This window comes from Melanerpes formicivorus, unplaced genomic scaffold (assembly GCF_026170545.1).
Source record: "Melanerpes formicivorus ecotype bairdi unplaced genomic scaffold, bMelFor1.0.p_v2 SCAF_38, whole genome shotgun sequence".
NCBI lineage: Eukaryota > Metazoa > Chordata > Aves > Piciformes > Picidae > Melanerpes > Melanerpes formicivorus.
In genome coordinates, this window is record NW_027142390.1 from 2,801,559 (window position 1) to 2,829,220 (window position 27,662).

Sequence of the window (27,662 nt, forward strand, 5' to 3'; positions counted from 1 at the left end):
GTAAAGGACTCAACCCAAATGACAGAGGCACACACAAAACTTATTCTTTCCTTGGTACTTAACTGTTTTTGCTCCCAGGACAAATGACACAATGTATTCACTGGATTCTTGTGCTTCAGGGACCCCATTGGTCTCAAACACCTTCTGCCAGTACTTGACCACATCAGTGGCAGTCACAAATCCAGGTCTTTCACTGCAGCTCTGCCTCAGAGGTGACCACTTCAGACTGAGGATAGGACTTTGACTGAATTCCCTTGGCAGGCACCAAGATGAGAGACCAGACAACCTTCTGAGCAGTGCATGGGTGAGGAATCTCATTGTTGTGAAATCAGTTCCTAGTTTCCAAATGTGTTCCTTGCTGTCATCAGACCATCCAATGCTGAGACTCACAGGACACTTAGTGCTACCACAAGCCACTGTAGCTAAGCACCAGCTGACCACAGTCAGTGGATTCTTCTCAGGGCAGCATAGGAAGGACACTGGTTTGCAGTTCTTCTGGTCTAGAAAAGGTAAGAGTACAGCTTGAATGCCTCAGGATAGCAGAACACGTTCCCCTCTGACAGAATGCAGATTGCTTGCCCTAACCCCAGCCCAGGTACAAACCCAACCAGTCACACCCTAAGAGTAAGAAAGCATTATCCCAAGAAATTACTCAGGTGTCAGCTAACCAGCTTCACCATTGCAATCGATTTCTTGGCAGAGCTACCCACCCAGCCCAGAGCTACCAGGAGGCTAGTCCATGGCAGTGGCAGGTCAGAAGCCAGCATCCCTACACACAGGCACAGAAGTCCTGCCAGTCCTTGGTCCTAGAAAGCTACAGACATGGCAGCCTTCAGCTCCAGCCCTTGGCCCTCCAGCTCACAGGTGGGTCACCCTGGTTCCCTGAAGGAGGATCTTCAGTCTCTCCTAATTTCTTTTACTCCTCTTGGCTCATAAACCACAAGCCCTAGGCGAGCAGGTGTGCTCACAGAAGACTCGACTTCAAGAGTCTTCCACACTGTCACCATTTCCAGAGAGCAGACAAGGGGCCACAGAACTAGGGCCGAGCTGTTAAGAGCAGAGGAAGAAGAGAAACTCAAAAGGCAAAACTAGAGGGAAGAGAAACACTTGAAAGAAAGATGGAAAGGCCAGAAAAGGCAAACCCTGCCAGAGGGAATCAGTCTCTTAAAGGAGAGAACAGGCAGACCCAGAGAGAGAGGGAAGGCAAACAATATGACTGCAGGAGACAAAGGAGATGAAACTTTAGAAAACAGCAACTACATATCACACTTGGAACCGTGTGAGACAAACAAAATAGCAAGGCCAATTTCCTGCTGTGATCCATCAGAAATTAGACCCTCCCTCCTTTCTGACTCACAGCCCCTGGAGGCACTGCCGGTTGCCCTGAGCACCCATCCCATTCCTCTCTTGATGGCTGCTTTTCATCACTGTCTGGGAGACGCCACAACTTCCCCTTCTCCAATTCCTCCAGAAAACCACCACACAAACAACTAAGTACCTCTTCCCAGCAGCTGGCAGCACCCAGGGTGTGTGGTTCTCTGCCTCCCAAGAGTGCTGCTGCAGGGCAATCTGGGGAGGCTGGGTCAGCTGGGCAGCCACCGGCCCTGAAACCGCGCAGCAGCCCTGGTCCTGCTGCATGGGGCATCAAGCAGCATGGGGCAACAAGCAGCATGGGGCATCAAGCAGCATGGGGCATCCAGCAGCATGGGGCAACAAGCAGCATGGGGCTTGCCCTGCTCTTGCTGTACAGTAAAACTGTGGGAAGAGTCAGGCCTCCACTGCCCTCCTTCACAAACTCAAACCAGACTCCAAGGAAGCAGCAGGGGGAATACCCTGCAGCAAAGATCTCAGAATTGTTTTACCTGCTACCTCCTGGCTCTAAGAGTCCAAGAGCCCTCTTCTAACAACCTTTGTTATCCCCAGCAGAGACATAAGCAAGCAGCCCCTATGAACAAGTGTCTTTATGTTATGCATGAACAGCCTGACAGCTACGGGTTTCACCCAGGCTGCCCACTCCAGGGCCCTGTTTCAGGGATAATGCCACGAGAGGAATACACACGAACCATCAGTGCTGCTAGGGAAGCAGGTAAGACACACTGGCCATGGCTGGAGCGATGCTGCCACTACTGTAACTACTGACTACGCCCAGCAACTGGTGTGAGGTCCCTGCTACTTCTTGGTGCGAGTATCAGGTAGGGAATAGACTTTTTTTCCCTGGTTTCCCGTGGTTTGGTCCATTCAGCTTCCCATTCCCCACTCACTCCAGGCCGAGACGGCCTGGCCCGCTCTCGGCCCCCGTGCTGTACTGCCTCGATCACAGGCTTGGGTAGGCGCTAGGGCTTGTTCGGCTCCTTCCTGCTGCTGGGCTGGTGGCCGGCTGAATAAGCCCCATACAGCCTCGCTGGCCGTACCGGGGTAGGGAGCATAAGTCGCAACTTGTCAGCCAGAGAGCTGCCCACCCGCGCCTCAATTCAGTGCCCGGGCGGCTAACCGGCAGCAGAGGAGCCCCACAGAGCACTGCCGGGGCCGGCGCGCCCGCAGAGACGCCTCACCTCACGGCGGCCGCCACCGGCGGGGCTGGACAAGGCAGCCGACTCTCGCTGGGGCCGGGGCAGCGGGCAGCCACCTCCCGTAGCTCACCGGCGGGGTTAGACTAGGCAGCCGACTCCCGCTTGTGGCCCGGGGAAGGGCTGTGCAGTAAACGATAGGGCCCTCACCTTCCCGCCGCTCACCCAGCGCCGCCACAGCGGCCGCGTGCCTGAGTGACACAGACTCGAGCCAATTGCGCGCCGAACCCTGCGGGTGTCGGCCAATCGCTAGGGCTCGAGGAGGTCGTGGGCGGGGCTGCACGGCGGTGCGCACGGAGCAGAGCGGCTCGGCCCGACCCGGCCCGCCCCCCGCGGGCAGCGCTGCCCAGGGCGCGCCCCCCGGTGGCCCCACCGCCAGCGGCGCTCCGGGGGGACCGGACGCCTCAGCGGGGAGCGCTCAGTAAGTGCCGGGCCCCGGCGGGTAGTTGCCGCCCCGGCGCGGGGGTCGCGGAGCTGAAACGCGGCTGCCTCCGGGGAGGGGCGCGGGGCTGGGCCGCAGGGGTGTCCGACCGCGCCGCCCCGTCCTGTCCCGCTGGCGCAGGCGTTGGCTGCCGCGTCCTCTCGGCGGCTGGGAAGGGCGGGTGGCTGCGCGCCGCACTGTGCCGGATCCCGTGTCCGTCTCGGCCGCCCCGGCGAGGCCCGGCTAGCCCTGGCAGGGCCAGGCGAAGCGCTGCGGGCGGCGGGCGCAGGCAGCACTGCGGCGGGTACCGGCTGCGAGCCCCGCCGGTGATCCGCCACCGCCCGAGCAGTGTTTGGGAGCGGGAAGGGCCGTGGAACCCGTTATCCGTCTGGAAACTTCTCCCCGGGACGGGCAGAGAGCGACCTCCTGCAGGGACCGAGTCCCCTGGCAGCTGGGGGGACGCAGCCCGGAGAGGGTTGAGGGGGGTCAAGACGAGTGCTTGCGTTCCAGTTTTCTGTCAGGGCGGAGTCAGAAGAGCGGTGAGACTGCCGTGGCGTGTCCCGGGGTGGGATGGGCCCCTGGCATCTTTCTGACAGCCGGAGGGGGACAGCGGCGATGTCCGGACAGTGGCCACACGCGATCGCGGCTTCCCCCGGGGCCGCCTCGGAGCCTGGCCAGCCCTGGAGCAGGGGGAGAGAGCCGTAAGTTCACACACTGGGAAGGCACAGCCCACGGCCACCACTGACCCAGTGCTGCTCCCAGTACTAAAGACACTTGGCCTTGGTAAAGTAATGCAGAAAAAATAGTAGTTACTATTTGCCTCTTCCTCCAGAGACCTCATGGCCCATCTTTATCCCTGTGACACAAGCCTTTATTCCTGTCAGACCCGAGGGGAAACTGCAGCACAGAGAGATTAAAACCAAGACTGAGATAAACCAGCAGCCTTAAGGCAGTGCCTGATAAAATGTTCTGCAGCTCTTGAGATTTTGGTCACCACAGCACCTATCAGAGACCAGTTTGGAAAGGGTGGTTTAGAGAAACAAATCTGTTTTCCTATTCCCAGACCTATCCAAGCCCAGCATAGGGCTCTCCTGGCTGTGTAAGAAGCTCTGTTGGTGCAAGCAATGGAAGAATGCCAGCTTGCAGCAGCTGAGGATCTGGTTCCTCTTCTGTTTTGTTCTATTTGTGCATGAATTGTGCCAAAATCTACCAGCAATAGGTAGTAGCTGTCCCTGGCCCCAGAGCAGCCATCAGAGACTTGGAGTACATCCAGCCTGCGGATCAAACTCCCAGCACCAGGGTGACAATGGAAGGGAAAGTGGTAGGAAAGATCATCCACCTCCAGCTCTGCTATTGCAAGCTGTGGGTCCAGGGCCATACTTACACTCAGCACCACCATCTGACCCTCTGCTGCCTGGACCAGAAGGGCCTTGGGAACAGAAATGCCTTCATCTGGATCTGGAACTAAGCCATGTCACAGACGTTTTCATAGAGGATGGTTTGAGAGCGAGGTCTCTGGGCCTTCAGCATGGACAGGACTCTGACAGCATGAACAAGAGCCCCCATTCCCCCTTGACCAGGTTTTCAGGTGGCTAATTCTAACCTGGCCAAATTTGTTCAGGGGAGTAGTGCACAGCAGCACAGTCTGTAGTCCATCCAGAAGGGGTCCTAGCCAAAGGCTTGGTGTCAGCTCCAGTGCACTGATATGAAAACCTAGCCCCTTTTGTTTCGAACATTCAGATCCAGAGCTGTACATTGCCAAGCTTTTGGGCCTCCTTCAATCTTTTCACTTGGGCTCTTTTTCTGCCTTCTGTTTTCTTGGTGGTGGCTTTTTTTCAAATGTGAGGTTTTGTCACAGAGAGTTTCCCCAAATAGCACAAATCAATGATTCCCTCTAAGCAGCTGCTCAATTTGCCCAGTAACCTGCTCAACAGTTCCTTCCCTGATGGGTTGTAGCTGCAGCAACCCTTCAAATTTGTGGCATTTCAAATTTGTTATCTTTGTGTTTGAATGTCTCCTACACCTGAGCTCCACTGTGGTCAGTAATGGCTGTGGAAATCCAGCCAACACATGGTTTAAACTAGGCATGGATGGTTTGGTGGTGGGTGAAGGACGCAGTCCCTTTCAGCTGCAATGAACTTGTGTCTCAGCATGGTTAGATGAGACCAGAGGAAATTCTGTCTTCACAAGTCTCCAGAAGTTCATGGGCATTTGACAGCTCCCACAGTCTCTCAAGCACTTCAAAACCTACCAGCCCCTCCTCCTTCACCAAGGTGTTCACAGGAAGCTGAGAGACACATCTTGCATGCATGATGAGAGGTTTTTACCTGCCCAGGACAATGCAAGATGAGTGCTGTGCATGTCAAGGTGGCCACAGGGCGACACAGGACAAGTGCTGTGCAAGCTGAGGAGGCTACTTATGCTGCCCACTAACCACAGGGTAGCCTGGTACTGTTTGCCTGGTGTGATGTCCCTGCTCCAGCGAGTGACAGATGTTCATCACTCTGCTTCATACAGTTCTGGGCAGCAGGGAGGCATTGTAGTGGGAATGGTCTGATAACCTTGCCCAGAATAGAAGAGCAAAGCAGAACAAAGGCTCATTTCTCTTTGCAGGCACAGCTTTTTCTGTTGAGATCTCATTAACCTCTGTGTCCAGGCTTCATTCCAGTCCAGACCTGTAATGTCTTCTAAAACTGCAGAGACATTATCAGAGGACTGCCACAATTCTCGAGGCTGGCATTGCTCTGGTCCAGGGGTAGCTGCATTTTCAGGCAAGCAGCTGCTGAACCAATGTTACATAGAAAGGGTTTATAAACAAAGTGCAAAATACTTCGCATAGGCTCACCCCCTGGTGTGTTGCAACTCCTCATCATTTGCATAACAGGACCATGGAGCAATTAAAGCCTTTCATGTTTTCAGCATGCACAGATCTGTCACATTTCACAACTCCAATCCAAAACTGGACTCGCTTTAAAATTAGTACTGATAATTAGCAGTGCATGACTAAGCTTGAGTGGGTGCTTTCAGGGGGGAATTGTGAAATACTCACTGTCTTTTAGCAGCAGATGGGGCACAAATGCAACGCCCTGCGTGAAGGAAGCTGCCTTTCCAGAGCACGTGGAATGAGCGACTGGGGGGCAATGGATTGTGCAGTGACTTACTGGGCACCAGTGAAGGGAAGTCCTATCTTAGGTTCAGTTAGAATCATCCTGAGATATAGATCCTTCACAGCTGATACTGGATGTGTTTCTGCTGATCAGGGGATCCATGCAACGTTCCAAAAATTAAAAGCAAGAGACACAAGCAGGAAAATGCTGTGTCTTCCAGGGCAGATTGAGGCCACCTGCCTCAGTCTGGAGGAGGCCAAAGGCAGGAGTTCTGAGATTGTTCTCACACAGATACACAGGTACCTGCAAAGAGGCAGAGCTGGAGCAGCAAGGGCAGTGTATCACTGACTTCCAGAGAACCAGGCACAACTTGGGGGGGCTGTCAGTACCCCTGAAATTTATTTTTCTTATTTTGAGTGAGCATCTGTGAGCTGCCCTCAAAAATTGTACTGGTGAATTTGGAAGCTTTGGAAAAGATTATGCCTGTCTCTTAAGAGCTCTGCACTGTGCATTTGTTCTCCTTCTCTCCCAGGCAGACACCAGCGTGGCTCCTATGAAGAAAATCCCTCAGTGATGATGCCACAGGAAAAGTCTCACATGAGGGTCCTTGATACCAGCCTCTGTAGCTGATGGGTGAGGACAACACCTTGGTGACAGGAGCTACCAAGAGCTGTCAGGATGAATTACAGTTCACCCTCTGTGCATGACTTGTATCACAGCACCACCGCCACGGCCAAGCCAGACCCTGGGACAACTCCAGATGTGACTGTACCAGAAACAGCTACCATAAGCCCTGAGACTACCAGTTTCAACAGCACCAAAATCCCAGATGTGGCCAGCACTGGACCTGGCATGAGCACAATGCTGCTGTCTTTTGGGATCATTACTGTGATTGGGTTGGCTGTAGCTATGGTAAGAGACTCCTGCTAAATATTTCTCTGTCTCTTGAGGCTGGAAAGGGGTTCTAGGACTGATTTGGGTTGAATAACTTACTTGTGTTCTACTAAAAGCTTGCCCAGAACTACTGAGAGTTCCTGAGATTCCTTTCTTTTTAAAGTTTTTATCCAGTGCTCCAATATTTCTGCAGTCTCCCTAAGGTCTAGCCCAAATGGGATGCCCTATGTAGTATCAATGTTTATTTTTAATAGCAATAGAAAAGTCAGTTAAAACAACACAAAGACTTGTTAACTGGAACAACTGTATTGATTTAAACCTTGCCAACAGGGGTCCCTGCCCAGAAAGTTCATCCAAATGAACTTTTAAAGCAGACTGTTGGAACTATGTTAATCTGCCCAGTGGCCATGCCTTTCTGAATTAACGTGACCTGAATACATTTTAGCTGGACTCATTCTGGACTGCATTTCCCAGGTTCTTTTTTCTGGGTATCAGCAAAGTCCTTGAGGATTTGCTGTGTAACTGATTCTGCCACTGATACTGTAGGCAGAAGCTCTCAGTAACTACAGGTTTAGGCCTGACACAGCCAATGCAAGTGCTGCAGTTCTTCTGATATATAACCAGATCGTTTACCTGCCAACAGAGAACAGAAGGTAGTGGCAAGCTCCCATTCCTCATATGAGGAAGAGCTTCGCTAACACAACCAGCAGAGAAGCCTACAGAAAGGGACTACTGCAAAATGTCATTGCAGGCCCCAGGAGGAGTTTTTCCAAAAGCCCCTAAGAGAACCTGGAAACATTATCCTGGAAACGTTACCCTGGAACCGGTCATAAGTTCCCAAGAGCAACGTCCAGCACTCGCAGTTCTCAGAACAAGGCTCTGGAGGCCAAAAGCCTCCCTTTCCTCCCAGCACAGCCACTTTTACAGGCTGACACGAGGCAAGTCACTGAGCATGCCCTCTTTGCTTCTTCCCTTTACACTGGGGAGGGGGTGTCAGCACTTCCATGCTGTAGAAAACCTACAGAGGAGAAGCACAAAGGGAAGGTTCTTTAGCCTCTCCTAAATCACAACATATGCCTTGCAGCCACCAGAATGTGCTGAGCTACACATAACAATCCACCTAATATTCTTACTCCTACTAACACACCTAATAACAGGCCACTGGAGCAGGCAGTGTGCTACTGAGCTTCCATTGATGCATACAAAATTCCATTTTGGGTTGTCACTTCTCCCTTCCCTCTGCTTTGGTGAGCAGTGACACCAGACTTGCTACACCTCCTTTCTGTGTGCTCTGTGGTTGTTTCCCATCCTAGAGAGCCTATTGTAATGATGGTTTCCTTTCTCTTTCAGGTTCTGTACATCAGGAAGAGAAAGAGGTATGTAATGGTTGTTGTTGGCTGAAGGGAATTTAATGCTTCAAAATCCAGAGAGAGAGCTAGGAAGGAACAGGGAGATAGGAAGGACATGAGGAGTGGCTAACAAGACTGTGAGAAATCAATGGCATGTGAATGAGGCTGGGGATGCTGCACTCCTGGTGTTGGCCCATCTTCTAACACAAGACCTTCAAAGACCTCTGGAGCTTTGGGAAGAAAAACATGGTTGAGCAGGAGGAGCATAGGGATCCTGCAAACTTCATGCTTTACCTATGAGCTGCACTAAAACTGGACAGGGCTATGAATGTATAAAGAAGCTGGGAACTCTGTCATGAGAGGTGTGGATCTTGTGTTTCAGCCATTCCCATATCCCTCTGTTTTCTAGCAGCTCAGGCCAAGGACATTGGCCTTGCAAGTCTGAAGACATCCTTAGCTGCAGTCACTGCAACTGGCAGCAGCACAGTGCAGAGATGCAGATTTCTAGCTCAAGACTTACTGTCTTAATTTCCTTGTTAAGCTCCTGGCTGAAAATAGAGAGGAGAGCAGCACTCAGGGAGACACACACCTTGATTCTTCCATCTCTGATAGCTGAGACATTGGTGAAGATGCATAAGACATGATACCTCCTCCCTCCCTGACTCCTTATGGCAGGCTTGGCCATAGATTGCCAAGAAGTGCTGCCGCTGCCCACTGTAAAATTTCCAAGCCAGATGCTGAAGGCCAGGTCTGGCTATTGCCACCAGAGCAGCTAATGCTTGGCTCGTGAGCACAGCACTGCTGGAGATAATGGTTGTGTTGGCAAACTCACGTAGAAGGAGGGAGGGAATGTGTCATCATGACACTTGCCAAAATAGATATTTGTGGTAACACTGCCAGTAACAGCTTGTGTGTTTCCCTCCCTCACCCCCAAAACTCAGCTACAGCCTAAGGCTCAGTGTTTTCCCAGGGGCATGCCTACTCATCTTCCATCTCTCAGCTCCCCAGTATTTTGGGAGATCCTTTAGGGTAATATTTTATAGCACTGTCACTTGGAGCAATGATGCCAAAATAAGAGCAGCCTGTCCCCAGGCATCAGCCTCCTATGAGAGACTCTTTCCTGTTCCCTATTTGTTATTCTCTGTTTGGTTTTATGTACTCCAACGCCAGAGTTAAAGTACTAGTTGTGGGCCCCTGGAACTAAAAGTGGACTTCTGCTGGTAGGCATAGCATGATGGGGCAGGACTGGCTGTTGTGGAAGAAGTTACAAAATACCTAGCCAGTTGGTGCCACTCTGTTTTGTCCCACCACATAAAGCTTGATCTTTCAAGGTTTGCAGGATCTTAAATCCCTGTGGTTCCTCTGTGCATAATGCTTGCCAACAGAGATTAGTGGTGACAATTAATCCCTGTAACTGTACTCTGGGTCTCTTCCACTCCTGCCAGCTGTGGGTAGTAGGTTCTTACCCTCATCCCTGCAGGACAGGACTTGACTGTTATTCAGCAAGAGCGAGAAGAGCAGAATCCAGGTGCAGCAGGAGGAACAGCCTGCAGAAAGCCTCAGCAGTGGGGTGGGGAAGGCAGCCTGATCATCTGCCCTTCTCAGTCAATGCTTTCCCTTTCCTTCCCTCCTGTGGGCAGGCTGGAGAAGCTACGGCACCAGCTCATGCCCATGTACAACTTTGATCCCACCGAGGAACAGGATGAGCTGGAGCAGGAGCTGCTGGAACATGGGCGAGATGCAGCATCTTCCCAGGCAGCGCAGAGCAAGGTAGGCAGCAGGAGCTAGGGAGTCTCTTACTACAACCACTGCTACCTGTGCTGCTTATATTACATGTCAAAGAGTTTTTGTAGGGTTTTAGAGTAAGGAAACCATGAAAGTTCTCAGGAGGACTTCCCTCATCTCTGTCAGCCTTAGAGATAGAGAGCTTGGACATTTTGGAGTGCTTAGGATGGCCTGAAGAGTCAGAACTAGGAGAAAGAGCTTGGGGAGGCAAAGTGTTGGCTCTACTCAACTAGGAGAGACAAAAGGGCTACTTGAGTAATTAAGGTTGAGTTTTCTACAGTTTACCACCCAGAGCACCACAAAGGAGTAGGAGAATGAATGTTGTTTTCTGGGAGATGAGTGTCCACAAAGCACTGAGGCTCCTTTGCCCTACTCAGTTTCAAGGTATCCTTGCTTTGCGTAAGGATGCAAGTGTGGAACAAAGCCTTGCCAAGGGACAGCCTGTAATCATAATGGTTAACTGCACTTCAAGCCTGAGGAATACAGGCACAAAGCCTGCAGGGTGCTGTGGCATGGCACATCATGCCTCCTCAGCACCTGCAGGCCAGCCTTGCTGGGCACAGAACAGGGCTCAGAGAAAAGGAAGAAATGTTCTCTATTTAGTTTGTGGGATGGGAAGGGCATCTTTGCTTCGATCCCTTCAGAGTGTTGAAAGCATGCTGAGAAATAGTAGAGTCCTCAGAGACCACAGACTTACTATAGCTGTGAGTTAGGAAAGAGCATAATAGTTTGGCCACTTGGTTTTGGTTGAGAGTCCAGGGCAGCTCTTTGACAAGAGGCTCTTTCTTTTCCTAGTGTACCAAGAGGTAGGAGAAATAGGGAAGAAGGGCTTCTCACCATTGTTTGCAGACAGTCTCATGGTGTTTTCTGTTTCCTTTGTCACTCCCATACAAAAGCCTTTCTGACAGACAGAGCTGTCAGGGATGGGTGGAACAGGTACGTCTCTTAGCCAGTGATGCAGCCTCCCTGTAGAGTAGACCTCTCTTTTCCAGTTGCTCTGTCACCCACGTCTTCCCTTGCTTTTCCAGTACCAGGAAGTTGTCACAAATAATTACCAGTTTCAATACACTTTAGACCATCAGAAAACCTGTAGCAAGCTTGGAGTGGGCAGAAGGAGAAAGAATAAATACAACTGCAATTATAAAATATTTACCTTGAGACATACCTCCCAACCTGATAAAGAGCACAAAGGAGGTGTGTGCTGGAACATGAAAGACAGTCAGCATATTCCATGGCTTGGAAAAGCAAGAAATATAGTTGTTTACAAGTAAAGGATCTTCTTCTTGAAGTAGTACACACTGGGAAAACATCAGAGGACTCTTTTAGTGCACACAGAGGATTTTCCTTCAGGTAGCAAAAAGGGGAAATTACAAGGCCAGAGTTAATCTTAGCACAGTAAAAGCAGATCCTTCCTAAACAGTGACAGGCCAGCAGGATACCTCAGATCTCGCTAATGCACAGATCCCTCTACTTAGAAAGCACTCAAGTTTAAAGGCTTAGCATATTAAGAGAGGGAGAGTCTGAAACAACAGCCCAAGTTCAGTGTATGGCCTGTTCCCAGGCCATCTAGAAGTTTTGAGTCTTTTCATGCTGCCTTGTGTACATTAATAGTGATCCAGTGATGTGAGGATTCTGAACTGGCATGGGTGGGCTGACTTGCTCTCTGGCCTGTTGTATTTGTCTGTCTGAGCCCTGCTAGTGCCACGTTAGTCAGCCAGCCACCCTGTAGCAAAGGGTAGAATGTAGCTCCAGTGCTGTGCAGCCTGGGCCCACACATACACAGCTGAGTAAAGGCAGGCTTGCTGGGGCTCATCTTTCACTGCTTCAACGCAGATTCTGCTGACAAGTCAAGGAGCCCTCCAGAGACCCAGCCGTCTTGTGTTCACAGACGTTGCCAATGCCATCAACGCATGAACAATGCCTGCCCCTGCTCTGGGATCGTGCTGAGACTGGGGAGGTTGAAGCCAACAAACCAATGACTACCTGCAAGCATGGCTGATCTACTGAGCCCAGCTGGTCACTCCCTTGGTTTGCGTTACAAATGGGCACAAGCACTGGGAACTGTCTCCTTGTTGGGAAGCAAACCCTTCATGAGGGCATTGGTGATTTTCTGGTGTGTCTGTTCCCACTACAAGGTCCTGAGCTCCAGGGTCTGGGCTGGTACTGACCGATGCCATCTAGCAAGCTGTGTGCTTAGGAACAGTTGTAGACTAACTTGTCCGAGCACACGTGCCTGCTCTCTGGGTAAGGGAAGGAGGAGAGGTGCATGCTTCAGAGAACTTCCCCCTCGGCTTTGTGCCACCAGACTCCAAGGAAAGCCATGAACAAACCTCTCTGTGCAGTGATTACAGCTTTGGTAGATGTTAGAGGGGTGCCTGGTGGCAAAGCCCATTTGAGCAAGGAGAGCTGACTCTCCTGGTGGAGTGGTAATCTAGGGCATGCCAGGTAAAACACATACCATGGTCTTACACCCCTTGTGGCTGATGGGCTGCTGATAAAGGTATGCCTAGGGTGATGTTAAAGCATGGGGAATTCATTAGCTTTAAAAAATGAAACAGTGAACAGTTGGATGGTTGCATCTTAACTGAGGAAGTGGTTGAATATCCCACATTAGGGCTGCCATATAGACAGGGGGCAATTCACACAGCAAGAGGCAGGAGGTGCCAACGTCTGCAACTCCATGCTGCTGAGCTAGAAGTAATGGTACTTGGGCCACAGAGAGGAGTGGGATTCCAGTGTCATGTATCCCCTTCCTGCCTTAGCTCAGGGAATGGTAGAGCATTATCCAGAAAAAAAGATTAAGTCTTGAAGTATTTTCTCTTAGATAAGAAAACACACACATTGGCTCAAAGTTACCAGGTCTGCCCCCAGAGATGACTGAACTGCTGGTTCTTATTTCCTTACCAGCCAGGACCTGCAGTCAGCCTTCTCTTCTTCCTGCTGAAGACAAGAGAGAGCTTTGTGTTAGCCTCTGCTTACATTACCTGCTAGTGCAGAAGATGGGACTAGACAGGTAAGCCAGGAGCTTCCCTGGAACGCTGAAGCATCTCTCTGCCTGTGCATCCTTTAGGGCTGCAGGACGGAGAGAGTACACAGGGGGTTCTGGCCAACTTGGCACACTGGAGAGCAGCATGGGGGCTGTCCTCTGCAGAGCCCTGTGGTGGCCACCAGCCCAGAGCACTGTAGGTCAGCACAGTGGCCAGGGACAAACAGCAGTGCCCAGTTATGCACTGATCACCTCCTGGTTTTGCAGTACATGCATCTGTCAGGTTGTATTCCATCCACAGCACCAGCCAAAAGGGAACTGGGGCAAGCAGCTGGTCCAAGGGCAGATGCAAATGTAGGCTTCCTGCAGGAAGGAGTTTTACTGAGTGGCAGTTCAGGTATCATGCTGTGTCACAAGTTTGGACCTGCCAATTAGTTTTTATTCTCCCAAATATTTTTTTCCTTCCCTGATTTTTGTTTTGTTTTGCTTTGTGTGTCCCCCCTGCTATTTATTAAATGCAGACTCTTTGCTGGGCATGTGCCACTGAGCCCTGCAGGTCACAATTCCTTACCAGCCCTCCCTCCTTCACTGGCACAGCTTCCCTCATGGAAGTTTTGCAGGGCTAAGTTGCTTTAAGTTTTCAGTATCCTTCTTTCTTTTTAAAATCAGGGAGTCCTGGGAGCATAATAAAGCTAGAAGTGTCATCCTCCATACCTAGGAGATCTGGCAGGAGGCACTGCTAGGCTGCTGATGTTTGCACTCTAGGGATAGGACTGTAGAATTGTTTCAGTTGGAAAAGGCCTCTAAGATCAGTGAGTTGGAAGGAAGGTGTCTGGGTACAAACACCCAATGTAATCAGCTTTAAGTCCTTAGAATTTGGACATGATCAGTGGGTCCTCTAGAGGTTATTATGCCTGTGTGACCATCTGAGGAGCAAACTCATCACCCCCCCACCACACATGTGTACACTTACCATCTCCAAGTGCTCACTGATGGCAGCCAGCCACAAGGACATCCAATTCCACAGAATCACTCTGGTTAGAAAAGATCTCTAAGCTAACCAAGGCCAACGAGGTTTCACTTTTCAGCAGCTGACACAATGCTGCCTGCCACACTCCATGCTCTGCAGCAGGACAGGTATCCAAGTGGCAATAGGAGTGTACAGCTGCCCTAAATCATAAAGTTACTCCTAGGATTGGAACTTTGTTTTAAACTTGATAAAAGGCAAGTGTAAGCTGAGCTGTTTCCTCAGCCTACTTTGCTCTTTGCCCACCTCCACGTGCTGCACAGGCAGCTGCCAAGCATCATGGCTGCCAGCTCAGGTGCAAAAACATGCCCCTTGTTCCACCTTAAAGCTGACATGTCTTGTGTAACAAACACCTACAGAAGAATCCTCTTTAACCATTCTTCCTGCAGTGGTAGGCTTTGTCCTGTGATGACTGCCCTTAGGTTACAGAAGTACTAAGAGACTATTACGGGTACGTGCTGGGCTTGTACAGGAGTACTCTGTTAGTTCCATAGCACCTCCTCTCATGGGTCCTGGAAGTATGTGTACAATTTAGCAGAAGCATTATGATGTCATTTAATTCAAGTGTTTCTGTGGTTTAAGCATTGAGATATAATTAAACTATTTACATGAAATCTAGTGTGGTTGTCTTTATTTTTCCCTCCCCCAACATCTGCATTTCCCAGGGAAAATTGCTGGAGTTGGTACTGTCCTCAGTACCTGTTGGCAATCTGTATGGAATGAACTCCCCATCTCTGCTCAAGACTGAAGCAGGTGTGAAAAACCTGGCAGAGCAAGCTCTGCAGGGGTCAAGATTGAGTGTTCCACAGCATGGAAACTCTTCAGGAAGGCTTGGTGGAGAAGGCAAGGTAGGAGCTTCCAGCCTAGCAGATCCCAAGCATCCAGAGCACAGAAAGACAAATTCCAACTTGCCTGCTTGCCATATTATTCCTCTAAGCAGCTGAATTCCTACACAAAAGAGGAATTCATCAGCTCACTTGCAGCTCTGTCCATGTAGCCTGCCCCCCACTGGGGTGAACATTGTGGGCAACAGCATCAGCAGCTCCGTGGTGATAGTGTTGTTGTATGCCACATTTGCTTCTGCCTCACCTTCTGGCCCACAGACTCAAGTTTAAGACTAGTTAATAAGAGAGGTCAGATTAACTGACCAGTCTATGCACAGGAACAGAATTAATTGTAGGAGAAGCTAAACAGTTGTATGGCACCTAGAACAATATGGGGCATAAACAGCCTCAGCTGTGGAGACTTCTGCAGGTATACAGGAAGCAGAACTGGCTTAGTTTCATAGTTTCATAGTTTCATTCAGGGTTGGAAGGGACCACAAGGATCATCTAGTTCCAACCCCCCTGCCATGGGCAGGGACACCCCACACTAGATCAGGCTGGACAGAGCCTCGTCCAGCCTGGCCTTAAACACCCCCAGGGACGGGGCCTCGACCACCTCCCTGGACAACCCATTCCAGGGTTTCACCACTCTCATGGTGAAGAACCTCCTCCTCACATCCAGCCTGAATCTCCCCACCTCCAGCTTCATTCCATTCCCCCTAGTCCTATCACTACCTGAGATCCTGAGAAGTCCTTCCCCAGCCTTCCTGTAGGCCCCCTTCAGATACTGGAAGGCGACAATTAGGTCACCTCGGAGCCTTCTCTTCTGCAGACTGTACAGCCCCAACTCCTTCAGTCTGTCCTCATAGGAGAGGTGCTCCAGCCCTCTGCTCATCCTTGTGGCCCTTCTCTGGACACGTTCCAGCACCTCCACATCCCTCTTGTAATAGGGGCTCCAGAACTGGACACAGTACTCCAGGTGGGGTCTCACCAGGGCTGAGTAGAGGGGGAGGATCACCTCCCTTGACCTGCTAGCCACACTTCTCCTGATGCAGCCCAGGATCTGATTGGCTTTGCGGGCTGCAAGTGCACACTGAGAGCTCATGTTGAGCTTTTTGTCCACCAGCACCCCCAAGTCTCTCTCCTCAGGGCTATTTCCACTCAAGCCAGTTACAAGGCACTCTAAGACACAACAGAATGGAGTTCATGTTTGAAGACTCTGTTTCCCCCTCTGTGCAATTCCTCCTGATCATTATTCCATGTTTTCACATTGATCTCTGGGTGCTCCTGGATGATCAAATGTTGCCTTAGAGTCCCCAGAACTCCCCTTTCAGATAAACTCACCTGTGATGATAGATGTGTGCTGAGGCTGTTGCACGGGAGGTGGCACAGCAGGGTGCAAATTGCCAACACTCTTCCTGCCTTCACCAAGACTGAGAATCTTCCAAACATTGTTAGGTAACAAACCTCTCTCATATCTTGATTTTACTGTAATAACCTCTTAGTTTTTAACTGAGTCAACCTTAAACAGTCTGAGCTTAAAAATCGTTGAAACACATTTGCTTAGACAGCTAACTACACAAGTAACAAGTATTTATCACTTCAAAACAAGAATATCCAAGCAATCCAGCACAAGATCCTAGCTCTGAAGATGACTGGAATTCTGCCCTCCCTTTGATAGGTGTTGATTTTCATTCCAAGTCTCTGCATGAACATGGAAGCTGAGGCTAGGGATTGGGGTTTCAACTACACTCAAGAGGTTGTAATAGTGTGGAATTGTTTGTTCTCCTTGAGCACCCTTTTATGGAGAGGTATTCTATTGTGACTTCCAAGGGTATTAAGAGGTAGCAAAGACTAAATTCTCCTTTTTCCCCTAAAGAATACTTTGTGTGCATGTCCCAGAGGAATACTACTGACCTAAAGCAAATGGATTTACTATCTAGCTGAGGCAGTTTCCACCCATGCTCTATGCCACCAGCTGAGAAAGGTCTGACTGATGTCATAAGAAAAGCTTAAGTCTCATACCGCTGCAGGCCCTAATCCATTCAGAAGCAGCTGAGGTTGTAGTGTCACCTTGGGACAGCTGTTACTCCCATGTATAGGGCTCCATTAAGCAGGCAGCACAGCCTTGCAAGCAGAGTACTAAACCTGCCAATGCACTTGAAAATCAGGTAAAGTAGTTGGTAAAATGTCTTTGCCACTCAAGTAGCCTTTGAATGCAGACATGAACTTCAGCTGAACTTGTGCATCCACTGATGAAAAGCAGCTCCCTAACCTGAATTCAGAGGAACACCAATTAGATCTTCTCATGTAACCATCAAGTTACAGATTTGTGTGCATGCTGTCCCACCTGGATTTATCTACACAGCAGGAGAAGGGGGTCAAACCCTTCCCATACCAGGCAGCATGCCTTATTTTACAGCATAAGATTTAGGTCAGTCCCTGTGATCTAATCCACGTAATCCTCAATTCCTCTGCTATGTGGTGGAGGACACACAAAGGTTATCTGTGATGCAGCTTTCTGCTGAGACCAAACTCCATACACAAGAATCTACTGTTAGGGAAAACCAGAAAGCACCCAGAATTAAGAAGACCAGGACTGTCACCACTGCTACCCTGCGTGAACTGCACAAAATGACCTAGATAAAAACAACCTCCTTTTCCACCCCACTCCCATTATCTCTCTCCAATCAGCCTTTCCCCCTTAATTCTGCATACATTTTCTTGTGTTAAATAAATACCTGCTAAGGAAACAGACCTCTGGTGAAAGGATAATATATGAGCTCAATATATACTGTCATTTCTTGGGTTTCTGCTATGCACTGCCATAAATTTAAAGCCAATTATATTCTGTTGAAATATTTAACACTGTAAAGCTGGCCAATTTCACATCTTGTCAAAGATAATCAAAATGCCCACTTTGTCCCTTTAATAGGCAGACAGAGCATCCACAAGATGGAAAAGACCACTGGGATTTCACTGTTTGCAATTGGATACTGGAAATACCCTCAGTTCTGCAGGATTCAGCAAGATGGGCTCTGACACCAACAGCACAAATCTGCATAGAACACGAGGCAGCAGCGACCTCAGACCACCTGGCTACTGCTGTCTCCCAAAGCTAAGCTGTATGAGCAAGCTTTTATTTGCATAGCTACAACACTAGAGGACCCCACACACACATTATGGTCTGAAGATACAACTAACTTAAAATTGAATCCTGAGGCTCTGCAAGGAAGCAACCTTTGTGTAACTGGTTCTTTACAGACACTCCTCTGAAGTGATGACTGTGACTAAGCTCAGAAACACTGTGCAGCTTTACTAGCAAATTCAGGGAGAGTGCCATCAGGCCAAAAGCTAGTTACAGGAGATGGCCCTGAGCTGATAATGCTGGGATAAAAATTTCAGCATCAACTCCCAAGATACCAGGGTGTGAACTTTCCTCTAATGCATCCAAGTTACCGACCCCTGGAGCAACAGTGTTTGGTAAGCTGGAAGTGCCGTGAAGGCTTTTCTTTCTGAGGTAATAAAGGAAGGACTCAAAGACTCTTTTAGATGTAATCCCTATCAGCATCTGAGCAAAACTGAACTCTTGGGACTGCTCCATCAATCTGCCAGAGGTGGTATGATACACAAGTTCAGCAATTAGCTGTGTAAAGAAGTTTTCTGTACTGGGTCTGGGTTACCAAGTCAGTAAACTGTTGCTGTTATTCTTAAGGCACCAAGTATTTTTAAGAAATCTTAAGATCCTCACAAAAGATACACTACAAATGGTGAGAGGCACCATTTGCTGTTTCTTCCCTGAAGTTCCTGTTTGGATGTTTGGGGTGAAGCAGCAGACAAGGAGAGAAAGCTTGGCCAAAACTATAACAAAGTAAGAATTTTAAAATATGACATATAAAATCCTGCTTGCTTCCCAGTCCTCTGGCTTCAGCCAGACATGAAGAGGTGGCATACTACTGAGCTGTGGCAGGGATGTTACTCAGATTTCTTCTCAAGACCAGTAGTTTTGCCAGGCCTGCAAGTGTCTTTTACCACTGATGCCTAAAGGGAAAGATCATGGGAGAGAGATGGTTGTAGCTCTGGGTTCAGAAGCCTGGCTGCCCAAATGCCCCATTACAGAACCAGTGCAAGGTCAAAAGGTGGCAGGGATCCCTTCCCAAACAGCCAAAGGTCTTTGCAACAACATTCCCATTGCTGTTGGACCAGCTCTAGGCTAAAGCCTGACACAAATGGCTTCGCTGGCAGCAGGCCTCAGCATGATGCTATTGACAGCCCAGAGCTGTGGTCTGTGTGACAATTTCTGTCTTTTCCAATGCAAACACACATGGTCAAGCTCTGCTGGGAGCAGTGGAATGTATTTCCAGCTGCCACCCTGGATCCTCATGAGACAAAGTACCAGAAATGCTTTAAACCAATGTCATAAATATCAGAAAAGTAGATTGATGAAGTCTGAAGATTGTCTCAGAGTGAGGAATGTTTCTGGCTACACTGGCTTGCTCTGATCCATGCCTAACTCCTTGGATTCAGGACACCTGAGGTGACCACTGGGGCAGCAGAGGGAACCAAGTGAGCAAGGCACAGGAGTCTGCAGCTGCTCCATCTCCCAATGTATTGAGGGCACAGGGAAGGAAAGAGAAATGAACAAGATCCCAAGGCTACTTCTGCTCTGGATTTGGTCTTGGAAATTTTGCCAAAAAGCAAACTCTTTCCCTCTCACACCTCCCCTCCCTTAGCTAAGCAAGGTCATCAAAACAAACCGAGGCTGCTGTTGTGGCTTTTAAATCAGTTTCATCAATCATTCAGTAGTGATATCCAGGGAAGAGAAGACAAATGCTTTTTGGCCCAGACAAACACAAAACTTTGACAAATGAGTTGTTATTGGCAGCATCTGCAGGTAGCAACACAATAAAGCCTGAACCATTAACAACCCCCTGCCTGCTCCTACATAACCTAGAGTCACCCATAACCAGTGCCTTGGGGAAAGCAGGGCTGGATGCCCAGCTATGGAGGCTGTGGAAAAATATCAGCTAGCTTTAAAGCAGCTCTTCACACTGTGTCCAGTTTGCAAGTCTTGCACGTCTCTAGTTTGGCTCTTCCTATTTCTTGGCTCTCCTCATGACAAACTGAGTCAGTCATTGTTGATTTCAGCAATTATCCCTTAGCAGACACTGCAGCCCAGGGCAGATCTTTCTCACTCACAGCAACACAGCCTACAACCTGCAGGATGAGCGAGCACATATATCCTCCCATGCTTCCCCTCTACCACAGCAGTTCAAAAATCCTCACCTGAGAGGAAAAAGCAAACCAATGAACCCCACTATGACCAAAATCTCTAACTGTGCCTAGAGCAGAAGGTTGTTATGTGATTGCAGACTCCTACTAACAAATCTCAGAACAGCTTCCTGCCTAAGTAGCAAAAGAAGCCTGCAGGTGTATAATGTCTGAGTTACTTATAAAATGGGTTCACCCATAAACACACTGGCCTGAAAGCTGCCACAAGCTGCACCTCATGTGCCAGCAAGCCACAGGATCTGTAGCTTCCAGCAAATCAGAACAGTAAGTCTCTTTCTCTTCTTATTCAGAAGTTTCTAAGGTAGGATTTCCACTCAAGCTCCTGAGTGAGTAACAACTGTTAGGAGATTTTCCAGAGGCCTGCCAGGTTTCATACTGTGCATGCTTATCCCCACTGATTCTCAGCTGTTTGTTCATTTTGTTTTTCACTTACAGCAGCACTGGTGCCAAGCATGCAGACACGAAGCCATGTGCGCTGCAGTGCCACGTGCTGTCTGCCACTGACCACAGCATCTGCTTGTCCTGTCACACCTGGTTGTACCTCATTGTGACAGGAGGGAAAAATTCCTCACGTCACTGTCCTCAGTCCCACTCAAACTGAAAGGAAGAGGAAAGTAGCCACACTGGCTGTGGTTTGGGGCGATGCTTCAGAGTACTACATGAAGGCAGCGACTGGGCTGGAGGTGAGCTCGGGGCTCTGCTGATGCCATCACATGACTTGGTGGCAGGAGCCTGAGAGGAAACTGCATTAGGCAGCTGAGGTTAGCTGCTCTGGTGTTTTGTCATGTGGCAGTTCCAGGGACTTTCTAAGAACCTGAGGCTGGGCTCAGTTGCCCAGCAGCAGTTGGCTTGCTTTGCATGCCATGCTCAACAGCACTAACGGCAGCAGGGTGAGGGAGCAGCTGTGCTGACCACACCTCAAAACAAGGCAGCATCTGCCCCTCCTGGGCTGCTGCCCCCCTGTCCCTCCCACTGAAGGGAAAACATCTAGTGAAGAGCTTCAGAGCTTCCAGCAATGCTTGCTGATAGTAGGACTCAGCTGCACAAGTTTTCCTGACATCTGCCTCAGAATGGGCCCTGCATGGGAAAGGCTGGATGTGGATTTGCACCAGAAATGCAGTGGGGCTGGGGCTCACATTGCTGGGTCATGCATCTGTAAGCTCTTACAACAGTAACAACAGTTACATGGCATCTTATCTCAGAGGAGCTTAGATAACTTTACATCCCTGTACAGAAACTTGCCAGTGTCATCATTCCTTGTGCTGCTGCGGCACTGGCATCTCTGCTGGTGTGCCAAGTGCCAACAGAGCCCTGCCTTACAGTACAGGCCAGGAAGGAGAGAGCAAGACTATCCTGGGGACATTTGCTGAAGGTAATCAAGACACTGGGATGTCCCAAATGCCAAGGGACCTTCAATTCCACCAAACCCTCCCCCAAAATAAGATGAGATATTCATGACAGACTATTTTCACTTTCTACATGACAGCCAGATCATACCATTCACCAGAACCTCAGACAAATGACTTCTTGGAAAGGCAAAGGCATAGATTCTCTTCCTATAGCCCTCTTTCCTGCCCTCACTTTTGCTGAAGTAGTCACAACCGAATTAGATGGAAGGAACGAGCTACCCCTCCTGTTGTAATGTGCCTGGAAGCCTTCCAGATTCTCCTGTTTGTAGGATTTACCAGAATGATTGCAGCCAGTGCTAAAGCTTCGGGGATACATGCATGGTTTGCCAGGAGCACGGCTGCACAGTTTAGTTTCATGTAATTACAATTATCTAATTGCAAACCTCGTATGGCTGGTGCTGAGTTCCAATCCAAGTCACTGCTTCCCTGAGGATTTTCTTCCTGAGACACTCCTCCTTGGACCACTGGTTGAGGCTATGAAGAATAACAGCAAAAACAAACAAAATCACTTGCATAAAATTAGGTGTCGAGAGACAAAATTGCAAGTTCACAAAGTAGATGGAACAGAAAAGGCCTCTGATCACTGTTGTATCTAAACAAGACTGTGCAGCCCTGAAAGGATTCCCATTTGCCACCATTTCCTATATCCACCCGTGGGCAAGAGAAAGCACCAGCGCAGGTAGTGTCCACGTGCATTCAGAAGCACCTCTGCATTGAGCTCCCAAACAGAGAGGGACCTGGGGGTGCTGATCGACAGCTGCCTGAATATGAGCCAGCAGTGTGCCCAGGTGGCCAAGAGGGCAAATGGCATCCTGGCCTGCATTAGGAATAGTGTGGCCAGCAGGAGCAGGGAAGTCGTTGTGCCCCTGGACTCTGCACTGGTTAGGCCACACCTTGAGTCCTGTGTCCAGTTCTGGGCTCCTCAGTTTAAGAAGGACATCGAAACACTTGAAGGTGTCCAGAGAAGGGCAACAAGGCTGGGGAGAGGCCTTGAGCACAGCCCTGTGAGGAGAGGCTGAGGGAGCTGGGGTTGTTTAGCCTGGAGAAGAGGAGGCTCGGGGTGACCTCATTGCCCTCTACAACTACCTGAAAGGTGGTTGTAGCCAGGAAGGGGTTGGTCTCTTCTCCCAGGCAACCAGCACCAGAACAAGAGGACACAGTCTCAAGCTGCGCCAGGGGAGGTTTAGACTCGAGGTGAGGAGGAAGTTCTTCACCGAGCGAGTCATTCGTCATTGGAATGTGCTGCCCAGGGAGGTGGTGGAGTCACTGTCCCTGGAGGTGTTCAAGAGGGGATTGGATGTGGCACTTGGTGCCATAGTCTAGTCATGGGGTCTGTGTTGATAGGTTGGATTCAATGATCCTTGAGGTCATTTCCAACCTTAGTTATACTGTGATACTGTGATTGTCAGAATCCATGAGAAGCTACCACATTACCAGTCCTATGAGACACGTGGCCTCACTCCAGAGAAGCCTCCCTGCTGCACAGCTGTGGAGAAATTGTTTTCATCCTTGAGAACATCTTTCTCCATTTCAGGGTATTTTCCTGTCTGGAATAACTAAACATTTTGTCCATCAAAAATGAAAAATTAAATGGCTGTTGTTTTCCTTGTGCTTTGGTTTTGTCCTTCCCACCCCCAAATCCCTAGGCTGTTAAATTAATTTTGAACTGAAAGAGCTGAATGCTTCAATGACCAAAGTCAGAATGACACATTTCGAAACACTCAAAAGAGAACTAATGAGGAAGGATCCAGTGCACAAAAAGTTTTAAGTTCAGTTATAAATTACGATGCAGCTCATTGTCTGAGTTATTGTTAGGGTGTCAGAACACCCTGATTTACAGCTCTGGCGCACAGCTCATTTGAACCATAAAACCCCAAGCCTAACCCTACAACTGCAGCGACTACAATCTGTTACAGAAGAGAATGGCTGAAAGAGTCCTTTCTGGCCTCATTTGTGGCCTGTTATGGATGAGATGGCAATAAATTACTGGTGGTATACGATAGATATTTATAGACGGTGCAAATCCCTGAGCGCCCTCATCCAGTGAGGCCTGTCTTGAACTGAAGGTTCTCCAGTAGGCCCTTCCACCCCAATCAGTAAAGAAATAGAAAGAAGTGCAGGTACACAGACTGTTGGTGGATCCCAGACATTCAATTAGTTGATCCCAGACAATTAGTTGATGCTGGAGCTATCAGGATGCTCCAAACTGTTCTCTTGCTGCTTCTGTGTGGCATGAAGGTCTCAGAGAAGAATAAAGCATCAACTGAGTTCACAGAGAAGTTTAATTAGATTATCATTACAGGTTCTGGGCCCTTCAATTTAGGAGAGATGCTGACTTGCTGGAACGTGTCCAGAGAAGGGCAACAAAGCTGGGGAGAGGTCTGGAGCACAGCCCTGTGAGGAGAGGCTGAGGGAGCTGGGGTTGTTTAGCCTGGAGAGGAGGAGACTCAGGGGTGACCATATTGCTCTCTACAACTACCTGAAGGGAGGTTGTAGACAGGTGGGGGTTGGTCTCTTCTCCCAGGCAACCAGCACCAGAAGGAGAGGACACAGTCTCAAGCTGCACCAGGGGAGGTCTAGGCTGGATGTTAGGAAGAAGTTCTTCACAGAAAGAGAGATTTGCCATTGGAATGTGCTGCCCAGGGAGGTGATGGAGTCACCATCATTGGAAGTATTTAAAAAGAGACGGGAAGAGGTGCTTGGTGCCAGGGTTTAGTGGATTAGATAGTGTTGGGTGATAGTTGGACTCGATCTCAAAGGTCTCTTCCAACCTGGTTAATTCTATTCTATGGAAATGTAATTATTTTTAAGTGTAAAAAAATAAAAAGAGGAAATGGAAGAGAAAAAAACCCTATTCCTGCTAGTGTTATTTCAGATGTTATTTCAGATTTTGACCTCACACATATGGATGTCTGTGCCCCCTGAGATCTTGGGGAGCATTCTCAGCACAGCCTGGTTGCCCCCATTTCCTTCTCCACCGCAGGGAGGACAATAGAGTCTCTCTCTGAAGCAATGTCGAGCACACAGAGCAGGAGGTCTGAAGCCATCTCCTCTATCACTATTCCTGTCAGTTTAACCACAAGACAGCCCTAGCAGCAGGTGTTTTATAAACTGTTTGTTCCTCTGAACCCTCTCAGGCTTATCATACATAGGATCCTCACTTTATATAATATCTACTTCACATTTTTCAGCTTTGGTGAACCCTACAGTAACAGTTTCACAGCCAAGGCTTCTCTGCCCCAGTTCAGCAACAGCAGAAGCTGAGACTGAATCTATTCCTCCCACAGAGTTTCATTGCCTGCTCTTTCACTGGGCTGGAAGCAGAATGACACTGGAGCACTTCTGAGGGATAAACTTCCCTATTCCAGAGTAGTCAAAGAATGCATAAATTCATACCAGCTCCTCTGGAGTCCTTTGGCTTCTGCATTTGCATTCTATTCACTGTAGTTAATGGCTGCACATACAGGAATCCACTTGTACCACTGTCCAAGACACAATGGTAGATCAGGCCTCCTTTCCCCACTCTTCTCAATCTATCTGCCTCCCTTCATGCATGTGGTCAGGTCAAATTGCCCCTTCTCAAATTCAGCAATACCCAGGCTGCTTTAAGGTTACTTGAAAACCTCTGTCACCTTTGGCTGCTCCCCAGGAAGGATTGTCACAGCAGTGTGGTGGCCTGCTAGCCCTCCTGCAACCATCTGGGTGCCAGTCCCTTTTGCCTGATGGGAGTATGCCATGTTTCATTGCTCTGTTCCCATTAGTGCTTCTTTTTAGCACAAGCACTCTGGGTTGCAACTTCAGAGTAACTTCTAACAGCTTCTCAGCTCCCTGAAACTTCCAGCTGTTTGCCTCCAGGGTCTGTCTGGAGCTCTCTTGCAAAGCTATTTGTAATTTACTGGGATATAAACAGTCTCAGCTACATCTGAGGAGAGCACTACCAGCACCCAGCCCTTCCATGAAAGGGTGAGAAACTCACTCATCTGAAACAGACTCTGAACAGGGAGAGCCCTGCAGTCACAATCCTCTAGGAAACCTGGACCATTTTTCACTTAAAAAAAAAAGTTCTTTCTGATCCATGTTACCTGGGGTGTCAGGGGTATGTTTGCTGGCTGTACAGGTCCCTGTATGACCCCAGACCTAGCACAGGCTGATTGTGTGTCACACTTAGCTGTATTACACTGGAGTTCCCAGTCCAGTTCAGCAAATTCAGCTCTGTACTTTATCACCAGGCATCTACATCTCCCTTCTCAGTCCCTTTAGTCCTGGACCTCCTGCATAAACAGGACTGTTCTCATCTGACCAAGGGAGCAATCTACATATCCCTGCTTACAGTGTCTTTGGGAAGAAAAATAATACCTCATCATCCTGACCCACTCTATCCTTGAAAGGGGAAAAGTCAATTAAAAGAGTAATCAAGGCCTAGGACTGGTTGTACCTCCTTGTCCCTTTCTGGTGTCTTTCCAATCTACATGGCTCTGGTACACATCTGAGCTCCACACATTCAAGTAATTTTTCTTGCTTTGATCTAATTCATAGAAGAGCATATTTTCTCAGTTTTGGCTGCTTCATCTTTTCCCCTCATCTTTTCCTCCTCTAAAACACCAAAGACAATCACCCTCCCCACCTAATTTATTTCACACTTCCCCCCCCATATTTTACAGCCTTAAGAGGTTTCTTTCCCACAGCATGGTAAGGCTTTGAAAATGACCTCTCCTCCCCCTCTACTCTGCCCTGGTGAGGTCACATCTGGAATATTGTGCACAGTTCTGGGCCCCTCAGTTCTAGAAGGACAGGAAAGTGCTTGGAAGAATCCATAGCAGAGCCACAAAGATGACTAAGGGAGTAGAACATCTCCCTTATGAGGAATGGCTGAGGGAGCTGGGTCTCTTTCGGGTGGAGAAGAGGAGACCAAGGGGTGACCTCATCAATGTTTATAAATATGTGAAGGGCAGTGGTGGGAGGACAGATCTAGGCTCTTCTCAGTGGTGTCCAATGACAGGACAAGTGCCAGCAGGTGAAAGCTGGAGTGTAGGAGGTTCCATGTGAACATATGGAAAAACTTATTCATTGTGAGTGTGGCAGAGCCATGCAACAGGCTGCCCAGAGAGGTTGTGGAGTCTCCTTCACCAGAGATATTCAAAACCCTCTTGGACATGTTCCTGTGTGACCTGCTGTAGGTGATTCTGCTCTGGCAGGGGAGTTGGACTTGATGATCTTTTGAGGTCACTTCCAACCCCTAGCATTCTGTAACCTCTAGAAATCTAGTCCAACCCCCAAATTCACCTGGAACTTTTCATAACCTGTCATCACTGCATGTGAGAACACTCTCCTTTGTGTCCTAGGTCTTCCCGCTTTTGAGATTTACAAGCCCATGAATAACACCACCAGAACACACTGGGTAAGGCATTTTGGTCTCAGAGACACAGCCATTTCTGCCTCCGATGCACATCAATAGAGCTTGAGGAGCCCAAGTGCTGGTTGCTTTAAGCCCAGGTAACACACTGTGTAAGGAAGGCTGTCATATTTGACTAACACGTTGTAAAGGAAAAGCAATGGGCTGTTAGCAGATGTGCTGAGCTAGGCTGTGACTGGATTCTAAGGAAGTAACAGCAACTGAACAGTTTTATGAGGTAGATCTCATCTGGGAGATTGAGTTCTGCACTGGGTTTGCAGTTTCCCTCCACCACAATGCAAGAAATATTTGTATGCCAAGGTCACTGTCATGTCAAAAGTCTTCTAATCTCTCCCACATCCTAGCACTGACTCTCTGGTCAAGATTTGCTTCCAGGTCTCCTACGTGGCCCTCTTGGACTGCTCTATGTTTTTGCTGGATCAAATAGTGTCTCTTCCCATCCTAAGCACTCCTGAGGCACCACAGCTGTTGGACAAACCTATGGATCCCTGCCACAGGAGCACAGCCTATGTTTAGTCTAGAATCCTGTGGTTAGCAGATACACAGCAAATGGATTGTGATGTCATGTGTTTGGGGTTTTTTTTAATC

The 27,662-nt window shown here is 49.0% G+C and overlaps 2 protein-coding genes across 11 annotated transcripts in view; one reads left to right on the forward strand and one right to left on the reverse strand.

Annotated features, from left to right (window-relative positions):
- Positions 1 to 27,662, reverse strand: part of HEMK1 (HemK methyltransferase family member 1) — a 79,747-nt gene that overhangs the window by 27,266 nt on the left and 24,819 nt on the right. The window contains exons 2-5 of one of the 3 annotated variants that reach the window (XM_068157831.1): positions 22,045 to 22,135; positions 13,028 to 13,063; positions 10,961 to 11,220; positions 64 to 500 (exon numbers count right to left, since the gene is read on the reverse strand). In XM_068157831.1, the coding sequence (XP_068013932.1) occupies positions 64 to 500; positions 10,961 to 11,012 (489 nt within the window). In that variant the 5' untranslated portion in view covers positions 11,013 to 11,220; positions 13,028 to 13,063; positions 22,045 to 22,135. Of the gene's footprint in view, positions 1 to 63; positions 501 to 2,717; positions 2,802 to 10,960; positions 11,221 to 13,027; positions 13,064 to 22,044; positions 22,136 to 27,662 lie in introns of those variants that run through there. The other 2 variants (XM_068157834.1, XM_068157832.1) reach the window with 2 other exon arrangements.
- On the forward strand, positions 2,876 to 18,674 carry CUNH3orf18 (chromosome unknown C3orf18 homolog). Of its 8 annotated transcripts, none has more exons than XM_068157839.1 (6): positions 2,876 to 2,988; positions 3,821 to 3,937; positions 6,628 to 7,007; positions 8,340 to 8,365; positions 9,979 to 10,108; positions 17,896 to 18,674. In XM_068157839.1, the coding sequence occupies exons 3-6, from the start codon at positions 6,774 to 6,776 to the stop codon at positions 18,109 to 18,111; spliced, it is 606 nt and encodes a 201-aa protein (XP_068013940.1). In that variant the 5' UTR covers positions 2,876 to 2,988; positions 3,821 to 3,937; positions 6,628 to 6,773; the 3' UTR covers positions 18,112 to 18,674. The 8 variants fall into 8 exon arrangements, with proteins under 8 accessions (XP_068013940.1, XP_068013947.1, XP_068013946.1 ...); XM_068157846.1 differs by lacking the exons at positions 3,821 to 3,937; positions 17,896 to 18,674 and adding exons at positions 11,020 to 11,059; positions 12,012 to 12,028; XM_068157845.1 differs by lacking the exons at positions 3,821 to 3,937; positions 17,896 to 18,674 and adding exons at positions 11,020 to 11,059; positions 11,957 to 11,999.

What these genes read in the sequence shown, in the direction of transcription:
- CUNH3orf18 (XM_068157839.1), top strand. Translation starts at nt 6,774, where the DNA reads ATGAATTACAGTTCACCCTCTGTGCATGACTTGTATCACAGCACCACC. An exon ending in TTGGGTTGGCTGTAGCTATG is followed by an intron (nt 7,008 to 8,339) that starts GTAAGAGACTCC and finishes TTTCTCTTTCAG; the next exon opens with GTTCTGTACATCAGGAAGAG. An exon ending in TACATCAGGAAGAGAAAGAG is followed by an intron (nt 8,366 to 9,978) that starts GTATGTAATGGT and finishes TCCTGTGGGCAG; the next exon opens with GCTGGAGAAGCTACGGCACC.